A 21800-nucleotide genomic window follows, 5' to 3' on the forward strand; every position below is an offset into this window, starting at 1 on the left:
CCGAGTACAATCCGTATGGTGTCCGCCTCGCTTCGCTGGGTTCTTCTCCTGTCCTGCGTGTATGTGTGTGGTGTGTCGATATTGGTATCGACTTTTGGTCCGACCACCTCCCCGCCGCCAATGTATCGCGTTCGCGCTCTTGCTGGTCGGCGTGGCTGCAAAGGAGACCCCTGCTGGCTGCACCGGAGTTCTAACACGATCTTTCTAGGTTCTGGTGCCCTGTGTCGAATTACCAGGTACCAAAAAAACACAGCAAAGTCTCTGGAGACACAGATAGTCGGTGGATGGAACCCAAAAATAGCCAGCACTTTACCATAAAGGTGGCTCGTGTACACATTCTTCAAGTGCGTTTGTCTGTCATCATTACCATTTCCGAAACAAATTCTTGATCACTCCGACGCAGAGCCTTTATCACAGCCAATGCGGCCGAGCAATTCCTTTCGATCACTGCTTGCCCCAAGCAGGTTGACGCTCGAGGAATGTGCAGCTTCATGCTTCTGTTTCCTCCTTCCACCACTGCTGGAACCCGCACTGGACGTCTCCGGCGTCGAACGTCTACCACCCGCCGACGACCCAGGTGATGTGGATTTGGACTTTGATCGTGATTTTGTCCGTTGTCTGGAAGGCTTCGAAAGAGAAAAGTTGGGATCCGTGCTGAGAATCTCTGTTTCCAGATATTGTTCCTGGGGATCCACGCAAAGTTTCATTTTGTCGATATAGTCCCTCGACGACTTCTCATCCGACACTTCCTCGTCCTCATCCTCGTCTTCGTCGTCCGAACGCACATCTTCTGCCCCTCTACCAGTGATCACCTTATAGGCAACCCGAACGATCATGCCGAACCAAATGAGCAATATCACCTGGAGAGCAAAAAGCATGGACAAGAACGTCCACTTGATGCTGTTATTCCAGCAGACGAGTCCAACCGGGTTCTTGAATGGTTGGATTAGATGGTCCCAGTCGTTGGGTGCAGGGATCGGACCCTCAAGATCCTGCACGCTTCCCCTATAACATCCGTATTGAATTTCCTCCGGGATGTGGGCGTAGATGCTGTACCAGACAGTCATGTATAGAACATGCCTGGCAATCAGCCAGGAAACCATGAAAAACCCAAAGGCAATGTCACACGCAAGCTCGAAATGGAGATATTTGAGAACCTTGGCCAGTGGGAGGACGATATCCGCAAAGTCCATGAGACAGAGAAACAGGGTTCCGACACGATATTGGTGATAACCGTAGGACGTGAAGATTAGTGAGCAGGTCACAATATGATGGCTGAACATCTGCCAGTGGTCCTTCCGACGCTCTTCAATGTTCACCACCACTATCTGTTGCAGCCAAAAGCCGAATTGCACCAGATAGTACCACTTCTCCATGCCCTTCATTTCGCGGTCAGGCCACGTCCTCCAAAGAGCGCGGAGATCGAGCCAATAGTCGGAGTTGTACATAATGTACATGCCCGTACACCATGAGAGAGTGTAGTAGCAGAGAATCCAGGCCTGTTCCGCGAATCGTACCTTTGGCTTCCGTTTCCGAATACCGAGAGAAGCAGCCAAAGGGCTGAGGAGATAGTCCATGACAGCACAGCGCAGGCCGGTGAAGACGATGATCCAGTAAAATACAAAGAATATGTCGTCCCAACCCAGGGCAAAATTTCCGGTCGCCGGATTGTGATAGGAGATGCGGAAGAACTTCTGGGTATGATGTCTGGCTGAGGGGAAGAGGATGTGTACAAAGAAGAGCATAGATATGAGGTTGACGGATATGCCTGTCAACGTAGAGATCAGTATGGCAAGCTTTATGGCATTCTTTTATTGCGGACGCTCTCACTGATCTGGTGATCCACGACCCAAGTACATGCGCAGGCGATGGTGCTTTTCTCCTTGCCCTTGCGCTCCCATCTCGGCCAGGCCGTCTTCTGCGACGGCGACTGACTGTGTTGGTGGTGTTCCATGGTCAGGTGGCTTATTTGTTCGAGTTTCTCTTGATCTGGTACACTCATTCGATCCATCTTCCTGTGAGCCAGCGGTGTGGACATGCACCAAGCTGAAAGTTCGAATAGGAAACTGAGCTCGAGACCGTGGTCTCCTGGTCCGGAGAACGAAAGACTGGTCGATGCCAATGACAAGGCGGGGGTATATCAATCCGAGGAAAACAATATGCGGGCGGGTGATGAGGGCGAGCGACCAGCGCAGCCAATGCGAGGTGTGTGTTGACCACGGAGGAGAGGGAGGACCGGAGGGGGAGTGAATCAAGCGAATGACAGGTCTGGTTGAGGGCACACGCGGCGTGCAGACAAGTTGCCTCGCTAAGCCCGAATGCCAGACAGACGGTCAGAAGCCAACAGTGCGAGGAAAAAAGACCAGAATGGAAGTGGTGGAGTGATATAAGGGAATATGTGGTGCAGGGCATTGGATGGTGGGGATTAGATGGCTGCAGCTACTTACCGACAGCTTTCTTGGGAGCCCTTGGGAGCCTCACCAGCCTCTCTTTTCACTTCCCCCGGCACCCCGGGTCAATGGCCTTCTCGGTGGCTACTGGCCGCTACGGAGGTCAACAATGGTACCTAGAGGGATTGGCAGATGTCGGTGTGAGATATCGGCTTCGGCTGTCCCTGTGATTGGCACCAAGACCCCCGCAATCACCACTGGCCCCCCCAAGGAGCTGCAGCATCGTGAGCATCCTTTCCCCTTGTGACCAGGACACTTCTTCAACCAGTATCAGAATCTGCCTCTGTACATAATAATATGTGGGACAAGAGGAAGTTCGGGAGAATGTGCTCATCGTTATTTCTAGTCTTATGCGAGTAATCTACCTCCTACCCACTACTTTGAGCTGCGTTCAAGCTTTCTATCACCCCCACCACTGGCCCAAGCCTTTGGTCCCTGAATGGTCACGGCTCTGGGGATGGAAGCTCGTTGTTTGCTGATATTGTTCCGGGTTTTGGACACACCCAACGAAGTGCCCCAAATACCCAATAGCACGTACTTCCACTCCACCAACTCTTCTTGGTGCCTGAACATCACCCGTAGTCAGTCCGCTTCAGTTATGTCATTCCGCCCAACCATTGTCACTTTTGTCATGGTTGTAGATTAAATATCCTGGACAAACTCCCATATGGACACCGCATTTCTCATCTCTTTACCGGCTAGGTGTTTGAGCACCAGCAGTATATGTGACCTGGTGAGTATCGTGTTATTTCGGGAGTTGGATAGCCGAGTATTTCGCACAGTTTCGAAAGTACGTAGTTTGCGCCGGAGCCAACTTTCGGTGGTGCGGTTGCGTTGGGCTCAGCGCCAAAGACCATATGGCTCTTTACAAGCCTTCCACAGCTTGATTGTTCCGTCTTCGCTTCCGGTCGCATAGATCTTGCCGTCAGGGGAGAACGCGGTTGACCAAATTGGTCCGTGATGGCCTTTGAGGACCTCTGCGATAAGATTAGATTAAGCACGGGATACCAAGACAGCTGAAGCTCACCAAGTTCTTTTTCCTGCGCAAAGTCCCAGACACGGACCCATGTATCCTTGCCCCCACCAGTCACAAAGCGTCCAGTTGCAGGGTTGATGGCCACACTGGCAACCTCGTGGTCGAAGTTGACTTGCTTGATAAGCTCTCCAGGTCTGCCGGCGTCGAAAAAGAGACAGGACTGGCCTGCTGCCACACTCAAAATTCCAGGATTACTGTCTTCTGCTTTGTTGGTGGACAGTTCACACGAAGTAATGTCCCGCTCTGTCTTGACACTGGCGATCATGCGCTGAACTCTCAAGTCCCACCAACGAATAGTTTTGTCTTCGCAAGCCGTGGTGAGAATATTGTAGTCAACATTCCACACAATCGATTTGATGCTACCACCATGTTGACCCGCTCCAATCTCATGCCCCTCGGAAGTGGTCGTTGCGGTGACTGGAGAGGCGCCATTAACCTGGTCGGGTGAAGCAGCGCTGCCCCCGCGACTGAGATCGAAGATTTTGAGGGTCTTATCTTGCGCACCGGTAGCGACACATTGCGGATTCGTCTGAATTGGAAATGAAACGGCGCGAACGATGTGGTTATGAGTCAAGACATACAAACACTCTCCAGTCTGGGGATCCCAGATTCTCCTGTATATTGTCAGGGCAAAACAACCAAAATATGTGCTGTTCAGAGCTCACGCGGTAAAGTCTGCGGATCCAGTGGCGGCGATCCTAGCATCAGAAGACAATCTTGACGACCAAACAGCGCCTTTGTGTCCAATGAATGTTCCTATCCTGTTCCCGAGGTCAGCAGAGCAACTTGTAATCCTCAGACATCCATACCAATCGCCTGTCATGCCATCTCGGAGCATGGGATTGTTGTCTGGTAAATGTCAGAGACAGATGAACATGGGCGTGTGGAGTCTTACCTTTACAAGCCGATATCAGGTAGTACTGATCATCGTCCACGATGGAGGAAAAGCTCAAATGTGTTATCGGCCGCGAGTGGCCATGACAAGTCAGAGGGACGATACGTGGTGTATCTGCGCGCATGACAAACATTAGATTAATCTGTCCCAGAGTCTCAAGCAGACGTCTTTGTCATACCTGCGGACATAGCAACAATGTCAAGACTAAATTAACGCCCGACAACAAGCGGGGCCAAGTTTGCGCAAATTCGAAACGGGGACGGATAATGACAGCGGCAGCCCAGCTTGTAGTGAAGTCTGAGGTATGATCAACTTCCAAGCCCGGATTCTTGATGGTGTTCTGACGACAGATCTGGGACTAAGAGGAGATGAAAGAAGAATAAAGGCCCCAGGATTGGCCACGGAGAAAGAAGGTGATTCTGGAAATTGTGACTGTCGTGACCTTGTAGGCGACTGGTGGACTTCCAACTTCTCACCAAGTGAAGTCAAGGTCGCCGAGTCACAAAATTACAGGTAGGAGAAGTGAAAGAACACGGAAAAATGATAAGAAGATAGGTCTTTCGAATACTTGATCATGGGCCGACATGAACTACCGTATTAGATGAACAGGGGAGAAACGCACGGGTTGGATGGATGTTGTAGCGTTTGGCTCGGTGAATCGTTCTTCCTTCCGCTTTGGTGGCGCCTCAAGACGCTATTCCTTCCCTGTATTAGCGTCTACTAACTGTCCAACATCAGTTTTTCGTATCCAGCCTCAGCCTTGTCCCTGTCCCCTTTTCCTCCTTTCTATTGTGTCGTCCTCTTGTCGCTCGACTAGACTCACTCCTTATGCATTTCTATTTGTCTGATTCACACATATCTAGCTGGAGGGTACAGCCGTACAACAACTCCTTTTCGTCGAGAACTCAATCGCATAGAGCGACCGTAGCTCTCGTACTCGTTTGTTGGTACAAAGCATCGAGAGCATTTCGTTGTCTATGCTTTGTGTTGGTTCCTTCGACAAACCTTCCCTTTGTCAAGGAGACTAAGGGCCCGTCTAGTGTATTCCAAGTTCATTATGTTCAGTTTGGAACTCCTAACATGTCCGACTTACACGAAAAGGTCGTTTCTCCATGGCTTCACTGCCTGTGGTGAGACCTCAGCGTCTCTAACATTCTCGTTTATATATATCTAGATAATGTCCCTCTCCACCTGGACAAAGAGATCTGGGCTGTTGCATTGTGGTTCGCGCCATGCGCGATGGAAGTCGTCCTAATGTCTCAACGTCCTTGATCTGCTGTGCCTCGCGCCCTGCCTCCGCGACTCTCTTGAACCTCTTTTTTTTCATAAATATGTCATTGTTCTACCCTCTGCCTCTCCGCTCATCGGGCAGCACGGGCACAACAATTCACTGGACTGTTCTTCAACAAAACGTTGAGCAAACACAAAGAGAATTCAGACGATTTTCTTGATGACCAGAAACTTCCAAGCACACCGATTTTCAAACCAGGTAAGTGCACATTCACATTTCAAGATGGCAAAAGCTAAGGAATTCTTTAGGGCCGCAAAGACAAAGCTGAGCAGGGCTTTCCACATATTCAAGCGTGAACGCCCATATCAACATCAGGGGATTAACAGCTTCACATCTTTTGTGCAACAAGGGACAGAAGTCTCTTCCAACGACTCTGGCGTTGGGCAGCTGGCGCAGCAAGGTGACCCCTCTGTTCCTACTCAAGGTCAATCGACGCTGAGGTACGTGATCTCAAATTACATGGAGGGATCAAGCGAGGCTGACTATGACTCAATTTTAGATTCTGCTGGACAGCTGTCAGAAAAGGGCCACGGGCGCTTTGATAACAACCTTGCATTGCAGCTGCTCAAATCAGAAGTGACAGAGACAAAGCTATCTGAACTCCCGGAGTCTGAAGAGTCACCGATAGGTTCGGCCCTTACGCCTACTTCGGCGAACATTTTGGGCACTTCTGAGGTGAGTGGCCAGGAAACGAACGCTTCAACCTGGAATCTCCTCCTGGGACAGACTCTCCGCCGCCATAGACATCATCGTTCTCTTTCTGACTGGCTAGAAGAACAAGTGTTCGAGCCACGCCCTACCAACCCTGATCTCACTGAGGCCGATAGCCGAGGCATGGATATTTCTGAGGCGCCGCCATCTTCTCGCCATCTCTCGTCTGGTAATTCCAGTGCGGATACCTTTGGACGCTGGAGACGTCGTCGCCCAGACGATGGGCTTGCTCCCACTGGAGTGCCAGATCCATTCGTGAACCACGAGCCCACAGCTGAACAGAGAGGACTGCCGGCTATGACTCTGGATGAACTGAACCATGAGACTCCTTCCCGCTGGTCAGCAGACTTCGACAAATTCTCCTCTGATGGCCAACAACGCAAATTGGCACGGACTGCTTCAGGAAACTTCTCCCTTCGGCCTCAACAGTACAGCCTCAAGACTCCACCTCAACGACCTCGTACGGAGGAAATCAACGTTCGCAAGAATCGTGAGAGAACCAAATTCGCGGCGGACACGAGCAAAGTGTCAGAGGAAGCTGAGAATGTAGCTGCGAATGACACGAATGCGGACAAAGATTCTGGCCAGCCTGCTTCCTTCCAACCAGGAGCAGCAGTGCTCGGTGCTCAGACGGCCATGGAAAGCATGCACCGATCTTTCTGGCAGGTGGATGCGGCACTTCGGCAACTCAGTCTCGAAAACCAGACGCACCAAAAGAACATGAGGACAGTGCTGGACAGAAACCAAGCCCTAGAGCAAGAGCTCGAGAGAGCACACGCAGTGGTCAGAGAAAAAGATGCGGAGCTTGAGCTCTTGCGCAGAGTGATCGGCAATGTGGCCCACGCCCTGCTAGCGTTCCCGATCCCCGGCGTGCCAGGTCAAGCTCAACAGAAGAGTCAAGGTGGCAGTGTCTCTCCTATATCCGCATCGAAGCTCTCGGAACCGCAAACGCCAGCGAACCAAGCCCTTCGCGATTACAGTCGAGGGTATACGATGCGCAAGCTATCAACCGGGTCCATAAACACAGATGCCGCAAACACCCCCCAGAAGGACTCTGACGAGGCGGGAAGCGTAGTCCCCCACGAGGTGATAGACCCAGGATTTGGCTTTGATATGGCATACCAAGAGAGCGAGACTTCGGACATGTACGGGGGCGATGACTACGTGCTCGAAAACAAGGGAGCCGACGAGGAATATGATGGCGAGGATGAAGGGGAGAAAAACGACGGGGCCTCAGGCACCCCTCTCAGCTCCTCTGAACAGGCAGCAAAGCCCGAGTCTCTGGATCACCAAGAGACCCCGTTGCAGAGCTCTCTCGGAGACTCTGTGTTGGGATCCCTGCCTCGACTGCGCCCACGGAACTGGAACTGGTGAGCAGACCAGACAACTCTACCATCGAGGTGGCCGGAGCAGACTCACAGAACGATACACGGTGGGGGGCGAGATTTGCACTTGTTCTTCTTCTTCTTGGCCTCGTCTTCTTTCTTGACCTAATATTTCTTTTACCGAAAATAACCAGGATTGGAAAGTGGTTTTTTGTCCACGTCGGAAAAGGACTTTTATTTTACAGACATTCCAACGACGTTTTGTGGAAATCTGGAACGGGAAATGGAAGGGAAAGGAACTGAACAAGGAAAGGATAACGCACAAACAGACAAACAGATACAGGTTCAGGTATCGGTTCTTGGAAGACATGCCTAGGTACTCTTTCCCTCTTCACTTTCTTTTCATTTTTTTGATGAGATGAGGCGAGGCCAAGTGAGTAAACAAAGAACCAAACAATACACAATACAAGACTCAATATACACAACACCTACCCATCTCTTCCGGCAAATATACTGTAATACCCCCCAGATCCCCTTCTTTTCAATAAAATGAACTAGATGTCAGTGTACAACCATGGTAGATGGTTAGTCAATAACGTGTCTGTCCTACAAGAATCTCTCTTATCCTACATGATTGTTTCCCTTATGAAGATGTTTTCAGACTCCAGCCAGACAACAACATAGCTGGAAACGCAAAATACGAAAGGAGTTACGGGGTTATCGGTAGAGTGGTCGTGTACAGGTGTAAAAGGGTGAGCTACCCAAGGTTTGCTTGACTTGTGGATTTCTTTGCTCTCTTTGCTCCTCTAGCTAGAGTGTATAGCGTAGCGTACATATGTAGATTGGTCTACATTGCGAAGGTAAACCCCCTTTTCAAACCAATGTCCCCAGACGGCATCGCTTGGTGAATATAGCCTTAGGGGATGAATCCCACCCACTAAAAAACTGGGATATATCGTCACACCTCATCTCTTTGACGCTGCACATGAGTGTTCACTTTCCACCCTCTTCAGTACCGTCTTCTTCAAACTCTACCAGGGCAACACCGCTCGCAACCACCTCGCCCTCTCCATGCACGATTCTCTGTACCTTGGCCCCCTCCATTGGGCTTCTTATAACCGTCTCCATCTTCATGCTCTCAATAACTATCAACGGTTGCTCCTTTTTCACCACATCTCCTGGTGAGACCAGCACGCGGAGAATCTTGGCCGGCATGGGAGAGAACAACGAGTTGGGCTTCTCCGTCACGCCGAGTGCTTTCTGAAGCCATGAGGGCGCAGGCGAGTAGAGAAGGAATGAGCCGTGCGGCGTGAAGAGATGGATTGTTTCTGGGTTTGACCCAGAGCCCGACGATGCTGAGTCAGGAGAGAAGATGATATGTGAGGTATGTCGCGTATGAGGAAAGTAAGTTGTTAGGGTATTTGATTCCGACTTGAAGGAGGATGAAACCGACATCGGGTCAGAGTTTGGTGTTGACACAGAGAATGTACCAGGGTTTATTTGTTGAAGTTCCACAGCAAAAATTTCGGGTTCTTTTCCAGGTTCAGACTCGACATTCGCCGTGGCGAATTGAAAGGTCCGTGGCTGGAAATCCGAAGATGTATTAAGCCACGAGGGGGGCGATAGTTGCCAGGCTGATGGTGCTGCATTCGAATTCTGAGGATTTGAATGGCGAAGGAACGAAGCAATCGCTGCCTGTGCAAGGACTTCTGAGGTGACACTAATCTGTGGGAAGAGTTCTTCTCGGTGTTTTTCGATATACCCTGTCTCCACGTTACCAGTAACGAAGTCGGGGGATTTGCATATTCTCTTGAGAAAGTCGATATTCGTTACTGGCCCAGCCACCTCGTAGTCTTGCAGTGCTGCAACCATTTTGCGCAGAGCGTCCTCTCGAGTCTCGCCTCTCACAATCAACTTCGCAATCATGGGGTCATAATGGCTTGAAACTTCATCCCCTTGAACGAATCCGCTGTCTATCCGCACGTTGGCGGTTTCTTTGGGGAGTTGGACGTGTAAAAGTTTGCCAGAATCAGGTATGAATCCCTTGTCCGGGTTCTCGGCGTAGATTCGAGCCTCGATAGCATGTCCACGCTGAGAGATCTGTTCTTCGACTTGTTCTTGGGTGAGAGGAAGGGGTTTTCCTTCTGCAACCAAGATCTGCCAGTGGACAAGATCAAGCCCAGTGACCATTTCGGTGACTGGGTGCTCCACTTGAAGTCTGGTGTTCATCTCCATAAAGTAGAACTCACCCGTGTCATTGTCGAAAATAAACTCCACGGTGCCCGCTCCTTCGTACTTGACAGCAAGCGCAGCTGCTCGTGCCTTGTCCCACAGATCTTTGCGAATCGAGTCGTCCAGGTTCGGAGCTGGAGACTCTTCAAGGATTTTCTGATGCCGGCGTTGAATGGAGCAATCTCGTTCACCAAGAGCGACACAATTTCCATGCTGATCCGCGAATACCTGGACTTCAATGTGACGTGGTGTGGTAATGTATTTCTCAACAAGGACCTCGTCGTTGCCGAATGAATTCCTCGCCTCACTCTTTGCACTTTCAAGCATGTCTGAGAACTCTTGAGCATTTTTGGCGATTCTCATTCCCTTCCCTCCTCCGCCTCGAACTGCTTTGATCAGGACGGGATATCCAATCTGGTCCGCCTCTTGTGCAAGTGTCTCGGGAGCCTGGTCCGATCCATGGTAGCCTGGGACACATGGAACACCAGCCGCATTCATAATCTCCTTGCTCCTCGCCTTGTCGCCCATGTCTTCAATGGCGCTTGCAGGAGGGCCGATGAAAGTGACGCCCTCTTCGGCACATCTCTTTGCGAATTCTGCATTCTCGGACAGGAAGCCGTAGCCGGGATGGATGGCTTGACAGCCCTCTTGTTTTGCTATCCGGAGGATCTTCTCTTGATCCAAATAGGCGGCTGTTGCGCCGAGGTTAAAGGAGAACGGGGAAGAAAGAGCATGCTGTGAAAGGGCATCGGGATTCGTGTATAAAGTAGTCGTGCGGATGCCGTGCTGAGCAGCAGTGCGATTGACTCTCAGGGCAATCTCTCCACGATTTGCAATGAGAATTGAGTCGATGGTTTTCGTCGAGTATGCGCGAAGCGTGCCCCGCGGTCGAAAGGCTGCTGCGGCTCGAGAGAAAGGATAATGAGACATGGCGAAGTCAGCGAGGAGGACTGCTCACATTTTCGACGCGCAGGACACTGGGAATACGGCAGTTTATGTAGCATCAAGGGAGAGAAATGGGTATATGAAGCCCTTCTCAGGATCTCGGCTGTCGTCGCATGGCGTCGGAAGTGGCAGCATCTCAGCTCTGGGGGCCATTCAGGTGGGGATCGAAACGCGTGCCGTTTCTCCAAAATGCCTGCCCGAGCATCGTCACACTGGATTCCATTTGTCCTCCGTCCTGCACCACGCCGTCTTCGGTTGCATGATTGCTCAAACGACATTCTGAGAATCCCTCGAGTTCAGGAGGGAGAAAAAAGTTCACCTTCGGCTCAAACAATGAACATATAACAATTCCTTTTAGACTCCTCTCTCTCATTCCTCTTTCTGCCACGTCCTGTGAATGAAACCTGTCATGTTGTCCTGAAAAGCGCTGGACGTGATTAAAAGATCACCTTCCTCAAGATGTCCGATCTTGAAGACTATACCTACTCCCCCTATGACGATCTTGAGGACATCCTGTGGGATGCGGATCCGACACCAGAGTTAGCCGACGATTTGGCCGAGCATGCAGTACACAGTCCTGTATATCAAGAGGAAGATGCTGTTAAAAACGAGATGAGTGAATATTTTAGCGACTGGGAGTACTACTCGGATGACTACATGGATGATGATCCGACGCTATTGAGAAAGATCCCTCAACCTGCCCTCGGTAAAAACACTCTGGTTGCTGCCCAGAACTCTCGGAGGGGCAAGAAGAGGAAGCTGATCGAGACAATCGACGTCCTTCCTTCGGGCTTGGATGAGGTCAAACTGTTGACCAGTAGCATCAAGGGCACAATCTGGGCCCAGCAAACTGGCCAAAAGATTCCAGCCCACAAAGATCATCAAGAGAAGGTCGCTCTCATGAAGAATTGGAAGGATGTTTTCGCGATCAAGGACAATGGCTGGAATCAATCAACAGGACAAGCCGAAGACGACGAGAGTTGGGCAAATGAGATGAGTCTAGCAGATATGGGTCTCAAACATGTGCAGCGGCAGCCGTCCTTCGATGCCACCAATCAAGATGCTTCGGCTGAAATCGAAGAGGACGATGAGGTAGCAGAAAGCATGGCAGAAGAACCCTCCGGGGAAGAACATGTCGAACAGGCCATTAGTTCGAAGGAAGACCCTGGGCCAGATGCCACAAACTGTCGCGATGCTATTGTGGGCAAAATAGACAACGATAGAGTGAAAGGCTACGGTCAGGGCGGCCAGGATCTGGGATCAGGTGGTACAGTCTTACAAACGGGAGTCCTGGTTGAAGATGAGATACCTCGAAAACGGCGACGGGTCAAGGCCGAACTACCTTCTCCGCCAGACTCGAGTGAAACCGTGGTTGTTGACTCGAATGATCCGACGGCCATGGTCAATGGAAAAGAGATGAGGCGAGACAGACCCCCAGACATCCCCAAACCCAGTTCTCGAAGGGAGAATAAAAGGAAGGCAACGGAGGAGCTCGACGAGGTTGACCATACCAACTCAACTCCCAGCAACCGAGCAAAGAGAGTCGCCTCGAAACGCGCCACCACACGTTCGACACATTAAGAGCAAGATGAAAAGATTCTTTTAGGCATAGCATGGATAAATTGCAACGATCAAACCATCCACTCAACGGTGGGCAATCACTCAAGGGCAGGATGATAGAGGATTACTGGCTCTTCGAGTGAAATTGAAGAACGGCCTAGTACCCTTATGGAATAATTTCATGACTGTAACGAGCACAAGAAGAGAAATGGTGCAGGATGGGAAATGCATGAAACGTGGCTTCTTTGGCTTGGAGGACCCCCTATTGTATTGTAGGTAATTGTAATCTGGTCAAGCGAACAAAATCCATTTGTGAGACAATGTTTGAAAGGAGCGAAGAGATGAGACGAGGCTCCAACTCGGCTACGCTGGGGCTTGCACGGCTTGGCAGCCGATATCGAACGGAGTCGAACTGCACCTCCATCTGCGTCTACTTCTGCTTGTGCAAGCTACCGTTGAACAGTTTTGACAACCACTAGAATTTTTCACTTCTCCGGTTGAGTCCATTCAGCTGGCACCTGTATCCTCCGTCTTCCGTACACCCCAGTCCGTTTGGATATCTATTTCAAAGAGAGACGAGTCCGTACTCCATGAGAACACCCAACTACCAATCTGATTTGGCTGAATAATTCGGGTTTACTGGTACGCCCACTTCTTTCTATATCACCCAGATCAGGGCATTTAGACATCACGCAATGCCCGTGGCGGCAACTTTTATCTCTGTTGAACGTTGGCTGACTTGTGAACACCGTTAGATTTCGCCGCCAACTCCGCAGAGTGCGTTTGAATGGGGCAGAGAAAATCTTTGTTGGCCCAGGCTCAATAAAAGGAGGGAAGACTCTTGAAGATGGCATACAGTACGTCTCTCCCAGGGTGGTCCTGGACACCACCCTCGATCTCACACCCAGCAAAAAATAACAATAAAGATCTAGACACCTCTTACCTCTCGTCCCCTGACACTCCCTCCACCGTCTTCCCCGAGCGACTTATTCGGCCACTCCCCAAGCGGTCCATCAAGTCCCGATTGTCCCAAGAAGCCGCTGAGGCCATCACATATCCTCCTACGCTTCCATCGACCAGCCTACCGACATACTCCCACTATGGAGAAAATGGTGACTATCCCAACGACAGCAAAGTTTTAGTGCACCAACATAGTGATGGATATGATCAAGATCACGACCACGACCACGACGATGATCATGACTGTCCTCACCACCACCATCACTGCCATCACGATGAATACGAAGATGATCTAGATTCTCAAGATGAACGCATGGTTCCCGTCCGCCACTACTTTGTGTCATCCCCCCGATCTCCCCGCTCGGGTCGCCACCGATACTCTTCCAAGGGCACCATGTCTGGGCCGGACGGATATGAGGCGTTTGAAAACACTAATAATAAGAAAAAGCGAAAAATTCCCACCTCTGGCAGTTTGAGTCTGCATCATTCATCTGTTACGGATCAGTTGGCGCATATGGGTATCAGTGGCACGAGAGACGGCTCAGCGGACGATTCTTATTCCACAATTGCTCACGCCGGAAGCCCCACCGGCCTTGGAGTGCAAGGAGCAGGGAGAGGGCGCAGCACTAGAAAGCTACCGGGACGGAATCCGCTTGGTGTTTCGGTTAATGGCTCCAACGCTCGAAGCAGTACATCCAAATATGACCAGAATATTTCTGCTAACGCCAAAGGTAAGAATCAAAGAGCGGAAAAAAGGACGTGAGTGTGACTAATGTGTTTCGAAGCCGAAGAATCCAAAGATCAAGGTATTATTTCTGCCGCGATTGCCAATGCTACAGCGCTGCTGCGGAAACCTCTCGGTAAAGGTCAAGAGAACGTGGGTGTCTTGGATCAACAAGTCAAACAAGCCCATACCAGTTCACAGTTTACCTTTACATGTGAGAGCGAGGCCAAAGGAGTAACGTTCCCCGAACAGAGTTTATACTCGCCAGGGTATGCACAACGCAACAATTTGGGTCCTTCAGGTCCGGGGGCAACACACCAGAAAGGACCAACTCAAGCGACACACACCAATACGGGCGTGGGGCAACCAAACTCTCAAACTGCCGCCGCGGCTTCGGCCACGGCAAATGCGAATGCCCAAGGCAAGAAACCTCGCCGAAGGAGAGCAGACGTGTATACCTTGGCTGCCCGACAGAGGCGGCTTCAACAAGAATACAACAATTTGCAGCATCCGCCGGCCCCTGAAGACATCTGGATCTGTGAGTTCTGCGAGTACGAGAGTATCTTTGGTCAACCTCCTCATGCGTTGATACGTCAATATGAGATCAAGGACCGCAAAGAACGGCGTCGGTTGGCGGAGAAGAGGCGGTTATTGGAGAAAGCCAAACTCAAGGGCAGGAAGGGAAAGAAACAGACAAAGGGGACGCCCAAGGCCTCGAACTACAATGGCCCACTGATGCCTCCACAGGGATACGAGAATCAGCCACTGGACCAGCTTGGCGACGATGACTTGGACTATGGCTACGATGACCCAGTGCCCATGCCGGCACCACCTGCAGGCACTGCTCCGAGCAAGGCTGCTACCCGGCCGGCGAATGCGACGACAGACAAGGCTGGGGGAACTAATGGAGGCGGAGGGACACGATGACAGTTGAGCTTTCGACAGCTCGGTCCGTGTTTCTTGTCTGTCCTTTTGTTCTGTTGTTCCCCTTTGTTCAGTCTTTCTCTCGCATCGCATTGGACTCTGATCTGGTCACTCGTTTCATTGGCGCCGGTTTTGTTTCTCGTGGCATTTTGACATCTTGTCTGTATCTACACAATCACCCTTTTTCCGCACAACTCCTGGCCCTCTGGCAAGCCCTAGGTAGCCTGCACATACTCCTCTCCCCCAAAAGATAAAACTAGCATTCAATTCGTATTAATCTGGTGAAGACGCCTTTGTCTCAAGATGAGGTAGCTGGACAGGATCATCAGGATGGCTTGCGTGTGCGTCGAGGTGGAACAGGATTCACTTATGCCCAACGTCCAATGCCACTGGTTGCATTGGTGGCGTGGCAGTGCGTGGCTTCCTTGGGCCCCTAGTAGAGTTGTTGATCAAGCCACATTCCCCGCAATTCCAAGGCACATTCTCTCCTACCGAGTATTCCCTGAAGATTCTTGATTCTTGCCCAAAGCCATGACGCACATGCCTGCAACCACTGGCATCCCGCATTTCCCAATCCGGTCGTTTCTCTAACAAGAGGCTGTGCACTTATCAACAACTCTTTCCTGCGCTTCATGTATCAGATGTCTCATGCCCAACAAAAGGGCACATGTCCCTGTGTATCATCACTCAATTTTTGTCCGTGAAACAAGTTCTCTTGAAGAGAAGCCAATCCCCACCACCTCGCCAGCACCATCTATCCCACGACAAAGATCCTACCACTCGACTATTCACCGGCCATCTACAAAGGGCGAAGGGCCATTATCAGTCGTTGTCAGTCGCACAAAAGGCCACACAAACCACAGGCAAAGAACGAACAAAGCCGGCTTGTGTCACTGCCAGGTTTTAGTCCACTAGGTGACAAACACCCATTGAAGTGATTTGACAAGGCACTGCCGTTCTTTTGTTTGACTGATTCAAGGTATTTGCTCGAAGTATTCCGCCAAACCATTTGGATCTCTGGACTATTCTGCAAATTTCTGACACAGACAGCTTCTCATCCATCCGTCTTGCTCGACACTTCCAACGTCATCATCCAAGGCCAACGATTGTAAGTTTATACACAATCACATCCAACAGAGAAACAACACAAGGTTGAACCCAAGCAATCACAATCCAGATAGACACCAGGTCCTAGACATTCCGAAACCATGGGTATCTTCACCATCTTCGCCACCTTGCGCAAATCCAACATCTTCAACCTGGTCTTCCGGTCCCTGCAACTCATCGACGCCCTCGTCGTGATCGGCATGTACGCGGTGGACCTGAACAACGCGGCCAAGGCAGACAAGTACGCCGACGCAAAATGGGTACGTACGACAGACCCCGAAACCCACGCACTCACGTCCTTCCCGCCCGAACTGGTCCGGGTACTAATCGCGCTCAAGGTCTTTGCCGTCACCGTCGGGTCGCTCGCGGCCGTGACGTCGCTCATCTTCTCGCTCGCCAGCATCTTCTTCCACTACCGCACCGTCGCCCTGCTGTTCGCGTGGGACTGGGTTCTGACCATCCTCTTCGCGACCCTGTCCGGCATCTTCGGCTCCATGTACATCGGCGAGAAGGTCGAGTATGAGAACGGCATTCAGCGCATGAAGACCGCCGTCGGGTTCGACCTGGCCGGGCTGGTCTTGTGGTTCGTGACGGCCGCGTTTGGCACGTGGTGGTTCGTCTCGGAGAGAAGGAGGGAGAGACGGGGACGTGGTGCCAAGGCGTGACGAGGCCAGAGAAGGACAGTTGAGGTAGTCATAAGATCAGAGATTCCCAAGTGAAGCTCACTCACCGCCATACCTTTTCCAAACTCAATAGAACATGGAAAATTAAATGAATAGAAGAGATGAATTTGTTCTCCTTAACCCAGTAAGAATGGCTTCACACAAGGCGTACGTGCCGGTAGATAAGTGGATAAAAGTCTCACGCTCCCGGTTAGGTGTCAGCGGTCAATGTTGCAAGGCTGAGGTGTAGGTATATATCCCTTTCCCCCTTCTTCGAAGGACTCGTCTTGCCGTGCACTGAACAACAAAGCGCAGCATAATGAACACATTCCCCAGGGTCCATACGTCCTTACCTAGTATATGGAACACATCATGTCCTATGGCCCATCCTCCATCCTCCATCCTCCATCTGTATGTATATCCACGGTGATGACGATGGGGGGACAGGTGTATTCATTCCAGTGTATGGTGTCCTCAGTACGGCGTGTGGTCTATGTATGGCGTACAAGGCTATGAAAGTTGGGTGTGGAAGATACTATCTACCCACTATGACTCGCCGTCATCGTCGCTATGCTCCTCAACTCACGCATCGTCCTCTTACTCATTAGCGGAGGAGATGAGGGCACGCGTGAACACCAGTGATGGGGGTGCTACCGGATCGAACGGAGAAAAAAAGAAATCAGATCTTAAAGGAACACAGACAGGGCGAGTAGAAATAGCCGATTAGGTTTCAATGAGGGCGGCGGGATACCCTACTTGGTCTTAGGTACCTATGGTGCTACTGTAGGTCTGTACAAGCAGGTCTGTAGGTCAATGCGAGCTACTACGTAGGTATCTAACGAGTTGCGAGGTACAATGACTCTCCGTCTGTTGGGTGGATTATTCACCCATGTCGGGGATTTTGTATGCCAATCACTCCCAAACATGCGTGTACTCGCACCGCGTACGGTAAGCGTGGGTAGGGCAGCTTGCTTGCTTGTGTACTAGGTAGGTAGGTAGGTTCTGGAGTTGTTGGGTCGTTGGGGGTACGTATTTGTCTCGCTAGGATTGTAAGGACCATGTTGATCTCCTACTCCACACGACGAGGACAAGAGAGTGACGAATCCCCCGTCTCGCCATGCACATGTTTCGCCGCATATTATTACTGCTACTGCGAGTTGGAGAGGTCCTTGTCCCTATCCCTGTCCGTCTGTCGTGGAGCTAAGAGCTCGGAAGCTTCCAAGGGGAGCTTGGGGAGGGGCACCAAGGGGGATTATTGGACCCTCGATGACATATGACGTTGACGTTGCAACTCTCCGCTTCACGCACCTTGGGTGACCCTGCATCTTTCATCTGCCATCTCAATCAAAAATTTCCTGGAAGGGGGAAATTTACTCCCCATACACAAACATCTGTACACAACACATACTAAGCTGGTTCAAACTGCTTCTTGTCCTTTCGTTGCCAATTTTACAATCACTATACTCTCGCAGTCTCCTGCCGTTTCCTTTAACCGCCTGGCTATAAAGTAATATCTCTAAAAGTGAAAGTGACAGATTTCTGGCATAGTGTGGTTGGCCCTTCGATATTCTGTCCGGCATCAACAAACGTGTACAAAAGAGTAAAGCAAGAGGGGGAATCTCAAAATGAACACGGCTACCGCCCTTCGTCTCCTTCGGCAAATACCTCGTCTCAATCGTTTGCGGTCGACTCCATCCTTCGTCCGACCTCTGTCTTCCACATCCTCCCGCTCTTTCAAAGTCACTCCCACCCAACTGGAAAAAGATGAACTAGATCCCTACCATAAAGTCTCGACCGATGCTACCGGCACTTCGGCCGGCCCTCATGAAGGTTCCGCCGCCCGAACTGATCGAGATATCGTGGTGGAATACCCTCCAGAAGAAGAATTTCCCCGGGACAGGCCATTGCGGGGGAGAGGTGGGATACAATATGTTAGAACTTTGCCGACTTTCAGTCTCGAGGGGAGGACAGCGGTCGTGACTGGGGGTGCACGAGGGCTCGGACTGGTCATGGGTCAAGGCCTGGTTCAATCGGGAGCAGACCTGGCTATTGTTGACCTGAATAGTAAGTCTTGGATACACACCTTTCTCCGCCATAGGGATCCTTGTTCGTGGAAAGAGCTGGTTAGACGACGCCGAGGTCCTCTATGGTTCTAGCCCTGCCAGATGAATCTCCCACACCCCCCAGAAGATAAGCATGCTGACCTTTCAATCTCAATAGAGGAGGAAGGTGAAAAGCAAGCTGCAGAACTCATGTCGATGATGTCCAAGGAAAACGCGGACAGCGGCTCCGACGACTATATTCCCAAGGTGACGGCTCACTATGCCGATGTTTCGGACCCAGAATCGGTGAATGCGTGCATCGCTGAGATCATCAAAGAGCACGGCAAGATCGACCATTTGGTCACCTCGGCAGGATTCACAGAGAACTTCTCTGCTGAGACGTACCCGTATGAGCGCATGAAGAAACTCTGGGGCGTCAATGTCGACGGTACTTATCTTTTTAGCACCGCCGTGGGTCGGCATCTCATGGAGCGCAACATTACACACGGGAGCATTGTCATGATTGGGAGCATGTCTGGCTCAATTGTGAATGTGCCGCAACCACAGGCGCCGTACAATGCAGCGAAGGCGGCGGTTAGGCATCTTGCCGCCAGTTTGGCCGTGGAATGGGCGCACGCTCATGTCCGGGTGAATTGCATCAGCCCTGGCTACATGTTGACAGCTCTGTAAGTAACTTGTTACTGTGTGGTTTCCCTCGACCAGCTAACGAATCATACAGGACCCGTAAGATTCTGGATGATAACCCGGAGCTTAACAAGACCTGGACATCCCTGATCCCGGTCGGCAAGATGGGTTCTCCAGAGGATCTTCAGGGAGCGGTGGTATACCTGCTGAGTGATGCCAGTCGCTATGTCACCGGTGCAGATCTGCGAGTCGACGGAGGGTAAGTTGTGTTTCATCTCCTGGTTCTGGCATGTGACTTTCGACCAGCCACATCATTGTTCCTTTGATTGTCTGGCTTGCTGACTTCGCGATTGTAGATATACCTGCACATAAAGGCGCTGATCTCCAGATGGCGAGGAAAAGACCGTCGTTGGAATACGCGATCGAGGCCAGTCCACCAGAGCTAGTAAAGCATTCATAATTGCTGGATGCAGGTTTGACGGCACGCACATTGCATAAAGTATTGTAGGCCATGGGCACAGCTCGCCTTCCTACTTGGGGAGTATGTATGCCTTTTAACCATTAGCCGACTGTAACCGTCAATTCCGGAGTTGGAAAGCCTGACGAGGGCCAATGTTTTTGATAACGAAATAAACCGTCGGGCACGATATTGACCCCACGTTTCACGGCGTGGTGTGATGACATTTTCAATCCATTATGGCAAAGTGTCAGGCCTCAGACTTTCACATGATCAACATGGGAACAGAAGAGAAAAGGGGCACGAAGGGGTCGGCCCCGCCAACGCGTATGTCCTCATTGCCTCGAAGCCGAAGCGGATCTTTCCTGTACTTGTACCGGGGCGCGCACCAAAAGTACTGTTCACGCTAAATCTTAGCGTTAGGCAGCTGTCGACTAGTCCAGCCTAGTGTAGGTCTAGTTTTCTTTTCCACAGCTAATATCCTGTGTAAATAGAAGTCAGCTAGTACACTTTCCTGTAACTTGTAACAACTGTCACACCGCCTCCTATGCCTGTAACTTCGCTAACTGTGGTATATCAGGAAGCGTCCCATGTCCAGGAAGGTCTGTTCTTTGCGTTCTGTGGTCTAATTCCTGCGTTTGACCATGCCGTTGACTGATTTATATGCAGAAAAAGCCCGTGAACGCGAAGATTCGCGGCCGCGGATACCTCACAGACCTAAAACGCAAAGACCTCTCCCTGCGGAACAGGCCTCTAGCCACACTGGCGTTCGATACTCAATCGCTCAGCGAATCCAAACGCTTTCGTTATTATCGATTGGTTGGACACCACAATAGATTGAGAACGTGATTCGAGTGCCAGCCCATTAGGCTAGGAGGATTTTTCAGAAGGCAAAAGATCGTGGATTTCGTCCACAGGATGATCTTCGAATACTTGAGCATTATGTTGAAGATGGCGTCAGGACAGGAAGGCCTAGAGAGATCGATAACGAGGTCGAACAGCGCCTTTTAGTACTGGTTGAGAAGGACAGGTCAGGTAGAGAGAAATCGAGTGACGTTCTAGCCTATGAAGCAGGAATCAGTTCATCTTCTGCGTTACGCGTTCTTCATCGAAATCGCCTTGTTAACGTCAAACCAACGAGAAAACCTGGCCTATCAAAGACACAGCGTTCTGTTCGCCTTCAGTTCTGTCTTCGCTATCAGAACTGGACGCTTGAGGATTGGAAGAACGTGATTTGGAGCGACGAGACCTCTATTGTTCTAGGACGCCGTGGACGACAGAGGGTTTAGCGAAGGCCTAGCGAGGCATTTATGAAGTCAGTAATCCGTAATCGCTGGAAAGGCTACTCAGAATTCATGTTTTGGGGCTGTTTTACTTACGATCGCAAAGGGCCCTGTTATATCTGGCAATCTGAGACTGTAAAAGAGCGAAAAGAGGCCTCTAACCATCTCGAACTGATAAATCAGGAGATGGAAAGAATGAAGAGAGAGGAATGGGAGTTGGAAACAGGAACTAGGCGATTAGGCCTCAGGAATAAAGGTGGTAAAAGGCCAACCTGGCGATTCACAGAAAAGACTGGTAAGTTAGTCAGGCGCAGTCAAGGTGGTATCGATTGGTACCGATATATCAAGGTAGGCGATTTAATGCCTTTACCCTCTGTTTTCTATGTGATTTACTAACAGATTGGAAATCTAGTTCATCGTTCAGCCTCTCATCATTCCGTTTGCACAGGAATGCCAGGAATCGCGACCTAAGACGATCGTTCAGGAGGATAATGCGCCCTCTCATGCGCACTGGTATACTCAAGAGATCTATCGATTAAATCGCATTCAGC

General features: G+C 50.8%; 8 protein-coding genes across 8 annotated transcripts; 5 read left to right on the plus strand and 3 right to left on the minus strand.

Annotated features, from left to right (window-relative positions):
- Window positions 1-389: 389 nt before the first annotated feature.
- Z517_10964 (uncharacterized protein) lies at window positions 390-2011 on the minus strand (the record flags this gene model as incomplete). The annotated part of the gene is made up of 2 exons (XM_013424572.1): window positions 390-1768; window positions 1831-2011. The coding sequence occupies 2 exons, from the start codon at window positions 2009-2011 to the stop codon at window positions 390-392; spliced, it is 1560 nt and encodes a 519-aa protein (XP_013280026.1).
- A 1279-nt stretch (window positions 2012-3290) lies between these two features.
- Window positions 3291-4505, minus strand: Z517_10965 (uncharacterized protein; the record flags this gene model as incomplete). The annotated part of the gene is made up of 5 exons (XM_013424573.1): window positions 3291-3427; window positions 3478-4100; window positions 4152-4247; window positions 4296-4335; window positions 4382-4505. 5 exons carry the CDS (start codon window positions 4503-4505, stop codon window positions 3291-3293), a joined length of 1020 nt encoding a protein of 339 aa, XP_013280027.1.
- A 1389-nt stretch (window positions 4506-5894) lies between these two features.
- Window positions 5895-7757, plus strand: Z517_10966 (uncharacterized protein; the record flags this gene model as incomplete). Its single annotated transcript, XM_013424574.1, has 1 exon — window positions 5895-7757. The coding sequence occupies one exon, from the start codon at window positions 5895-5897 to the stop codon at window positions 7755-7757; it is 1863 nt and encodes a 620-aa protein (XP_013280028.1).
- A 944-nt stretch (window positions 7758-8701) lies between these two features.
- Z517_10967 (uncharacterized protein) lies at window positions 8702-10870 on the minus strand (the record flags this gene model as incomplete). Its single annotated transcript, XM_013424575.1, has 1 exon — window positions 8702-10870. One exon carries the CDS (start codon window positions 10868-10870, stop codon window positions 8702-8704), a length of 2169 nt encoding a protein of 722 aa, XP_013280029.1.
- Window positions 10871-11344: 474 nt separating this feature from the next.
- On the plus strand, window positions 11345-12466 carry Z517_10968 (uncharacterized protein; the record flags this gene model as incomplete). Its single annotated transcript, XM_013424576.1, has 1 exon — window positions 11345-12466. The coding sequence occupies one exon, from the start codon at window positions 11345-11347 to the stop codon at window positions 12464-12466; it is 1122 nt and encodes a 373-aa protein (XP_013280030.1).
- Window positions 12467-13292: 826 nt separating this feature from the next.
- On the plus strand, window positions 13293-15056 carry Z517_10969 (uncharacterized protein; the record flags this gene model as incomplete). Its single annotated transcript, XM_013424577.1, has 2 exons — window positions 13293-14136; window positions 14191-15056. 2 exons carry the CDS (start codon window positions 13293-13295, stop codon window positions 15054-15056), a joined length of 1710 nt encoding a protein of 569 aa, XP_013280031.1.
- A 1205-nt stretch (window positions 15057-16261) lies between these two features.
- Z517_10970 (uncharacterized protein) lies at window positions 16262-16825 on the plus strand (the record flags this gene model as incomplete). The annotated part of the gene is made up of 2 exons (XM_013424578.1): window positions 16262-16420; window positions 16499-16825. 2 exons carry the CDS (start codon window positions 16262-16264, stop codon window positions 16823-16825), a joined length of 486 nt encoding a protein of 161 aa, XP_013280032.1.
- A 1622-nt stretch (window positions 16826-18447) lies between these two features.
- Z517_10971 (uncharacterized protein) lies at window positions 18448-19772 on the plus strand (the record flags this gene model as incomplete). Its single annotated transcript, XM_013424579.1, has 3 exons — window positions 18448-18886; window positions 19043-19550; window positions 19604-19772. 3 exons carry the CDS (start codon window positions 18448-18450, stop codon window positions 19770-19772), a joined length of 1116 nt encoding a protein of 371 aa, XP_013280033.1.
- Window positions 19773-21800: the final 2028 nt, after the last annotated feature.

This window comes from Fonsecaea pedrosoi (assembly GCF_000835455.1).
Source record: "Fonsecaea pedrosoi CBS 271.37 unplaced genomic scaffold supercont1.7, whole genome shotgun sequence".
Classification (NCBI taxonomy): Eukaryota; Fungi; Ascomycota; class Eurotiomycetes; order Chaetothyriales; family Herpotrichiellaceae; genus Fonsecaea; species Fonsecaea pedrosoi.